Consider the following 7,932-nt stretch of genomic DNA (forward strand, 5'->3'; position numbering starts at 1 on the left):
ATAATCTCATTGCATGATTTAATACAATATGGAATCTTGCAAGATCCCATATCAGGCCGAAATTGCTATGCAAGGCTTTAAAGTTGAACCAACGACATCGCGCTTATATGCAAAGCACTAGGCTGAACTAGTTCTCTATAGCTTGTTCCGTGTCTCTAGTGTGATGCACTTTGTTTTTAAAAAAAAGGTCCTGACTACGGCCTTTTGCGAGCGTCGTTTGGCACACTTGTTTTTGTCAATCATGAGTAACAAATTATGCATATGAAAAAACACATGAAAATATTATGAGTCCTCTTGTATAAACTCTAATGCTAATGTTACATTTGTATATACTCCAAAATTGTATGTATTTACATGAGAATGTGAAACGTGCCGGATTGGATGGATGTTGAAAACATGTCATGTACACAAAAATTTTGAGTTAAAAAAAATCATCCACCAAAGAAGAACTATTGAAAGTGCAGTGCACAAGGAGCTAGAGTTTGAGGAGGAGGAGAGGGAGGTGGAATTGAGGGAATTGAAATGGTCAAGGTCAAGAATAGTTTGGTAGAGATGGCCGAGGAGCTCTTGCACAGTCCCATTGTAAGCCGATGAGCGAGAAACGCCAGAGGCAAACCCACTACCACTAGAACTTGCAGACGAGAATAGCTTGACATATGCAGCATTGGTAACAGCATCATCCATGACATTATGAAAGGCTTCAATGTGGGATTTATCAAGTTGATTTGAGACCATGATGGTGTGACCCGGGGCCGACCCAAAGTTGCAACTTTTATATTGATCAACATCAGCACATGAGGAGTTGGGGCAAACAAGCTTGTAATGGGAGGGTGGTTGAAGGTTTTCCCAACTAGTATCAGCAAAAATGCCTCCCTCTGCAAATAAGGAGGGAATGGTGCCCTTTGTGAATGCTATATCTCCACTATCCTCCACTAGGCAACGAAATGCACCCGCATAGCTGTAGTAACGGTCGTCGTCATTGCATTGTGAAGTAATTTTGCAGCTTGTGCATATCCCATTTGAGCTCTCCTCACTTATAGCACACGACTTTTTGAAGAATGCCTCCACGGATTGTATGTCATGCATCTTAGAAGCATTCCTGCACATTCATGACAAATGCAGCTTAGCAAGGACAACATGTACTGATACCAAGTGTGTGTGTGTGTGTGTGCGCGCACACACACACACATATACATACGTACACATATATAAAACACACACACACACACAAAGTGAGTACATGTAACCACATTTAGGCAAGCATGCATATATTATAGTACATGCACCAAAAAACTCTCTCTACACCATAACTACACATATACAATAACCAGACAATTTAATGTCACATAGCAATGAAAAGCCACTCCTTTCAATGTAAAGTAGCGATAACTAAAGTTTTTATATACTTCAAAACAGAAACTAAGAGGTTTAGGTTGAGCTCTTACTTTGTAATGAGGGGCATAATTTTGTTGTTGAGCAAGAAGGTGATGGGAAGTGTCCAACCGGAGGCGCGACCATACCCGGTGTGGCATGACCGTTTGCCCCTAAGCTGAAAAAGAGAGGAAGGGCATCCACCTGCTCTCACCACGCCCACTCCGTAGTACCGTGGTGAGCCATCAATATCACTATGTTGTGTCCTTATGGGTATCAGGTTGTACAAATTGTAAGCTTCCCATATCTCCCCTCCATCGAATACCGAGAACATAGCTTCTCCATTTCGGATCATCTCCATGCATGCTTCATCTCCTTCTAGTGTTCTCACACTACAACATATGATCATCAATCTGTAAGTACAAAGTCTAAAACCAGCTTCAAAAAAGAAGGTGAAAATCATCAAGCATGTCCATGTCCACACTACAATTGAATGAAAAGTGGACCTACTGTGATCTTCAAGTGCACTATTTTGCTCGAGGTGAACTCATTTGCTCTCTTTTTTTTCCCCTTTTTGGCCATACTCACAATTGTGAGTGGAGATGTTATATTAACTCTGAAAAGAATACACAATCACTACATGTACCTTGAGGCGGCAATGTTTCCGAAAAGAGGCATGTAAGATACGGTGCAAGAGCGTGACAAAGATTTGGTACCTATTACCACTCAAATTCCCGATGCAGTCCCTAAAGAGTCGGTCTAATGGTACGGCTTTGGCCTCTCATCCTACGGGTTATGGGTTCAAATCCTCCGATAGGTCACACTCTAGAGGGACACCTTGTGCTCACCTGTTGTTCACGTTGCTAGGGCTCTTGCCCTTGAACACTCAAGTGCATCCTCCTCCTGGGTTGGGTCACCTGAGGAGGACGTTCCTAGCCGGTTGCTTCGAGTTCTCTCCGTCGTTTCCAGCATGTGGTGCATCAATTAGGTGGCCATGTACGCATGGCTCTTGCCCGCCGATGGTACGCGGCCCTTGCCCGACCATGTAACATGGCTAATATTTGGAAGGGATAAGCACCTCCCCATGTGGGCCCTTTGGTATGTCGAAAAAAAAATAGCCGACGCAATTAAGTGCATGTTTCCATTCTTCGGCATTGGCGTCTACCCCTCTCTTTGACCCTACAATAAAGATAAGCTGACTGCTCTCACTCAGCACATCATTGAGTTGAGCCATGACATATTTTTCCTCAAAGACGTGAAGGTTCCCGTAGGGACATTCCATATTTATTTCAAAAAACGATATCTAGTGAATTGGGTGCAAAACAAAATAGCCTCGTTTTGTGATCTACACCCTCCCAGGGTCAGGTCATTTGTGTAGAAGATAATCATTCATGTCTTTCACACCCATTTGCATATTTTTGCAGCTAGACCCTGCATAACACGTCATTTTTTAACAGATGGAGGGGATCCTCCGAAACTGGTCTACAACCAGAGCAAGTATTAATGCCAATCCCTCTAGGGGAAATCTTGTTCCCATGGGTATGGCTCACCATAGCACCTTCCGTGTAAACATCTTCATGTAGGTCAGCCATTTTATCTCCCAAATGGCACTTACACTCTTCTGACCAATTTTTCTTCCATCTCTTTATGAGTGGCACAAACAAGTCTGCTTTGTTTATCAGCTAGTCATAGAAATCATGGGTCTTGGAGAGTGTAAAGACTCTATCTTTGGGCCAATGCCAGACTTTCCAGTCCAGCTCTGATCCGGTCACCACCATAGGTTTTGAAGACAAACTAACAAGAGTCTAATGACTAGAAGCATTTCATACATAGTCAAATTATGTTGAATTATTACTTGCTCCACCTCCTTCCAGTAGCGTTTTCTGTCATCCCAAAAATATGAAAGGTTGGAGATCCCTTTGTTACTTAATGGGGTCAAGGATCCCCTTCCAAGTTTGGAAAGCAAGAAGGACCAGTGTAAAATGGAGCACCTAAAGCATTTGACAGTCTCTCTCCATTCCAAAGCCGAAGCTGCTTTGTTGCACTTTTGTGCGAGTTTCCTTGTGCCTTCCCCAAGCTTAACAAAAGTCCAGCTAAAGCCATCATTTTATCATGCATCTTGGCCTCCTTTCATGTGACTTCCATGTGCGACCTCGAGAGACGAGCTTTGTTGTGTTACTTATGTCCCAAGCCATGACCCCCATTCTGCCGCCTTGATTCTTGGAACTCGCCACCCATTCCCATTTTCCCCATTGCCACGGAGTCATGTCTTTTAACATTGTTCTTCCACAAGAATCTTTTGATAGGTTTCAAAAATTCTTTCCAGCTACATTTGCCCACTTTTATAATCGAGGCCATGAATGAGATGTAAGGGATCATGAAAGCATTAATCGCAATCACTCTACTATGGAAAGGGAGGAGCGTGTACCCCTACCTTCTCATTTTATTGTGGATCTTGTGCAATATCGAGTCGAATCTTTGAGTATTCCAAATGTCCACCCCAAGTGGAGTGCCAAGGTGTCGAAACACAGTGCCTTTCTCGATAACTTCTCTTGACCACTCAATGGGGTCAAACGAGTCGCTTTGAAACAACAAGATCAATCACGATTTCTCAATATTTCACTTTGAGCCAGAAGCAGTAGAACATCATTAGACGATATTTAGAGCTCTTCTTAGCATTTGTGGGTTGGCTTTTATGAAGAGCAACAAATCATCTGCAAACAATCTAGCAAGCAATTGTTTTCTCCCTAGAGACATTGAATTTCTCCTTTTGCCACACTATCCTCGAGGAAGGGTACTATATGGTGTGAGCCAATTGCGAAGAGAAGCAGGACAAGGGGGCAACCTTGCATGATAGATCTTTTGACTTCAAACATTTCCAGAGTCTTGTTGTTGAAGAGTAGCTCCCCAAGCGTGTAAACTATCACACACAATCTGGGTCCAAAGCCCAATGCTTTCATGATCTAAGCGATGTAAGAACACAAGGTTTTGTCATAACCCTTGTCCAGGTTGGTCGAAGGAGGATACATTCTTGCTAATGTTCTCAAGTGAGCTCCACTTGAACCAAAAGTAAACTAGCTATGAATGCCACCCCCTATCTTTGCGTTATAATTACAAGAACTCACACCAACATTAATAAGTAAATGATAGCTTGTTTGGTAAGGCATTTTCTTTGGGCTTAACACGTAGTGTGTTCACGCCTAGGACAATTGCATGGCAATCACTTTTTGATCGATGGCCCACATCATCTGGGCCATTGGTCCCTCTCGATTATGGAGGTGTCGATTAGTCTCGAAGACGTTCCTTTTATGATCCATCAAGACTACATGCATTCTTGGCCCCATATCACAAAACTAAAACCGATTTGTGCTACATTGTAGAAGCTATATAGGGAGTCGATAAAAAGTAGAAGAAATGGTTATGTTATTTATCAAGGGTCATAAATTACCGACAATTTGCTAAAAAGTGATCTATACTTTTGATATCCCTTATAGGACCCTTTAATGTCTTCAAAGCACCCTAAAATAATTTTGAAAAAACATACGGACACTTGTACATGGTACGATGAGATTCTATACATGTATTACTTTTAGAGTAAAGGTTACCAACCCTCAGCACTATCTAATACAGGATCGGAGCATTGCAATGAACGGTCCCGATGGGTTGCAAGGATCTGGAGAATGGACGGAGGGGGAAAAAAAGTTGGTGCATTGACCCGCCATCCCCCACGTCGGTGACTCGAACCCAAGACCTCCTCGTAGGCAACCCAACACCCTAACCACGCGTTCGTGTGGGTTTGCTTGTCCCCAAGGCGAAGCCACTATCTCATAAAGTGAATTCGGGAAGGGTCAAAAGTAAACATGGACAAAAAAAAAAGTAAACAATGACAAATCAAACTGCATACGTGCTTCACAAGAAATGTGCTTCACTTCAACGCCATAGATTCCATCGCTTATACTTCATTCAATACCCAATGTTAGATAGTGTTGAGGGTTGCGAACCCATTTAAACATGTACATTGTATATGATGGCAAACTTAAAAGCCACTTTCCCATTGCTTATACTTCATTCAATACCCAAGTGTTGGATAGTGTTGAGGGTTGCCTACTCATTTTAGGCTAAATATGTACATTGTATATGCTGTCAAACTTAAAGGCCACATTCATGGCTTTGACTAGTTTAGCACATCACATTCTTCTATTTTAGCACATCACATACCTCTATTTTAGCACGTTACATTCATACTAGTTTTACCACATCACATTCTCCTATTTTGCACTTTTTTTAAGGGCAAATGGTACACCAGCATGTTCCTCTATATCATGGGACCACATTGACATGCTAGGTTACTAGTTTGTCGCAAATTCCTTCCATTCCATAAGGTCAACGGTCAACCTTGCTAGGAACATTGGATGATAACTGCTTGAATAGATAGTGACTTATTATTGTTCTAGAGGATTAGGGTTCAAACTTTGTGGGGTCCCACAATGCTATATGTCATGGGGTCCCATGACACTATATACCAGGGCGGTGAGATCGACGACGCACGGCATTTTGCGCAGATCTTGAGGAAGGGCAACGATTGGAAAAAAAGTCAACAAGTTGACCCTTCACTCTCGCCCGTGTTTCGAGCCCAAGACCTCACACATGTGCCCACGTAGGATTTCTTGTCCCTCAAGCCTCTTCACTCCTTATAAAGTGAACTCGGACAAGCAAGGAAGAGGGAAAAGTAACCACGAATAAATCGAACGACATTCGAGTTTCGTAGGAAGTGGGGTGTGTATCCTCTCCCAAGTAAATTGAAAAAGGGAAACAATGCATTAAACAAAGCCAGCTTTGAAAGGAGAAATAAAAGAGCAGGTAGGGCTTGATGCTTGTACCAAGAGTGAGCGTGGTCTGTGTTGGGGTCGATGGAGACAAGGATTTTGATCATCTGCTGGCACAAGGCCAAGTTGTCAGCGCTGTCCACGCACCATGTCCAATCTGTTTGACAGCTAGCCAAAACAAAGAATGAAAAGCCGATCCAAATCCTACTAATTGCGCACACAAGAAGGGAAAGAAAAAAAAAACAAGCTTCTCCCACATTCCCTACCGCTACTCCGGCACCCAAACCAGTAAACTGCAGGTACAATCAAGCTTAGGAGCTAATGAATCAGCTTCATGTCAGCTGTTCTACCCACTCCTAATTGCGTGCTAATCACGCCACTTTGTTAATGACCTGTAGCTAGCTTGAGCAATCCTTCTACTAATGCTAATTAGCAAAACGACCCAAATGAGCATAACTGAGGCAGACCCCAAATGGGTAAATCCATGGATACTGCTATAATGAGCTGTATCCAAAGCTCAGCGGTACCCATTTCATGCATTGCATGTGCAGGAAAGGATGCGCGCATCGATGAAGGAAAGCAAGCTAATTATGCCCGATTAGGAAGACCCACATGGGGACAATTATCCACCAGCTGATTAAGAAAAAGTCGAGCCTACACTGTTTGTACTTACTTTGTGGCTTGGTACCGGCGATGCTTGCTGCAGGAGGACTAGAGAGTGCGCTTGGGGAAGAAGGTGAGGTTTGAGCGGCAGCCAGCTTGTGCTGCAGAGGATGAAACAAGGGCAGGAGGAGGAGATGGCAAAGGATGATGATGAGAAAGGGCCAGAGAGAAAAGCCCGTGTACAAGGAAGGCGAGCCCATCATTGCAGAGGAAAGGGCCAATAACAGCAAGGCCATGCCTTTGACATGTTCTCTCTCTCTATCTCTCTCAATGCGCGTGTCGTCTAATTTAGCTCTCTAATTATCTACTTATCTACCGATTATAGTCAACTCCTCTCCTTTCTTATATATTTATTTATGTATTATGCTGTGCTTTATTGAAGTCAACCTCTCCTGGCCACTTGTGTGTTGTGCTCGACTTGTGCTCCCCTCATGTCTTTGCTTTGAGAATAACGAGTCTTTCCTTGCCCTGATAGAAAACTCCTCATAATATACTTTGAAATACTAGAGTCTACCATTACCTTGTTTGAGCTCCTTGGGCCAAGTTTTCCAAAGATCTCAAAGGATCTTGTTGGGGCCGTTCTATAACTAGTCTGTATATTTGTGCTTTTTAACACAACGTAGACAGAACCTTATTATGTTAAACTCACTAGGATTTCAACCACCACCACTGCTTGCAACAAAGTGTAGCGATATCCTATTCTTGCATTTCCAAGAGCCAACACCATGTACATGAAGCAACGCCCCACCTCTCAAGAAAGGGTTCATACTACCTTTGTAATCGCCTATGGTGCAAAATCGGTTTGTGTGTGTGTTGTGTACATATATACATATGTATATATATTTTGTGTATATATGTATATACATGTGCATACATACATACATACATTATTTATTTTTGTTTATATTTTTAGTTATGTTTATATAAGTCCATGTGATTTGTATATTCTTGTCAAAGAGTTTTCTCATTTGTGGAGGGTGTAGGGTGTAGATCCTTGCAGATTGGCATGAAAATAGTGGAATCTATTTTGAAATATCCTGTATAGAAAGCCTCCTCGAAGGTCTCCATATAG

At 42.5% G+C, this 7,932-nt stretch overlaps 1 protein-coding gene across 1 annotated transcript; it reads right to left on the minus strand.

The window, feature by feature from the left end:
- Window positions 1–297: 297 nt before the first annotated feature.
- Window positions 298–7,679, minus strand: LOC147441207 (uncharacterized). The gene is made up of 4 exons (XM_086483679.1): window positions 6,871–7,679; window positions 6,252–6,354; window positions 1,446–1,763; window positions 298–1,099 (listed from the first exon to the last, which is right to left on the minus strand). Exons 1-4 carry the CDS (start codon window positions 7,094–7,096, stop codon window positions 400–402), a joined length of 1,347 nt encoding a protein of 448 aa, XP_086339805.1. The 5' UTR covers window positions 7,097–7,679; the 3' UTR covers window positions 298–399.
- Between the last annotated feature and the right edge of the window lie 253 nt (window positions 7,680–7,932).

The sequence above is a fragment of the Adiantum capillus-veneris genome, chromosome 15 (genome assembly GCF_014529385.1).
Source record: "Adiantum capillus-veneris isolate H3 chromosome 15, ASM1452938v2, whole genome shotgun sequence".
NCBI lineage: Eukaryota > Viridiplantae > Streptophyta > Polypodiopsida > Polypodiales > Pteridaceae > Adiantum > Adiantum capillus-veneris.

What these genes read in the sequence shown, in the direction of transcription:
- LOC147441207 (XM_086483679.1), bottom strand. Translation starts at nt 7,096, where the DNA reads ATGGCCTTGCTGTTATTGGCCCTTTCCTCTGCAATGATGGGCTCGCCT. An exon ending in CGCCGGTACCAAGCCACAAA is followed by an intron (nt 6,355 to 6,870) that starts GTAAGTACAAAC and finishes GCTGTCAAACAG; the next exon opens with ATTGGACATGGTGCGTGGAC. An exon ending in ATTATGCCCCTCATTACAAA is followed by an intron (nt 1,100 to 1,445) that starts GTAAGAGCTCAA and finishes ATGAATGTGCAG; the next exon opens with GAATGCTTCTAAGATGCATG.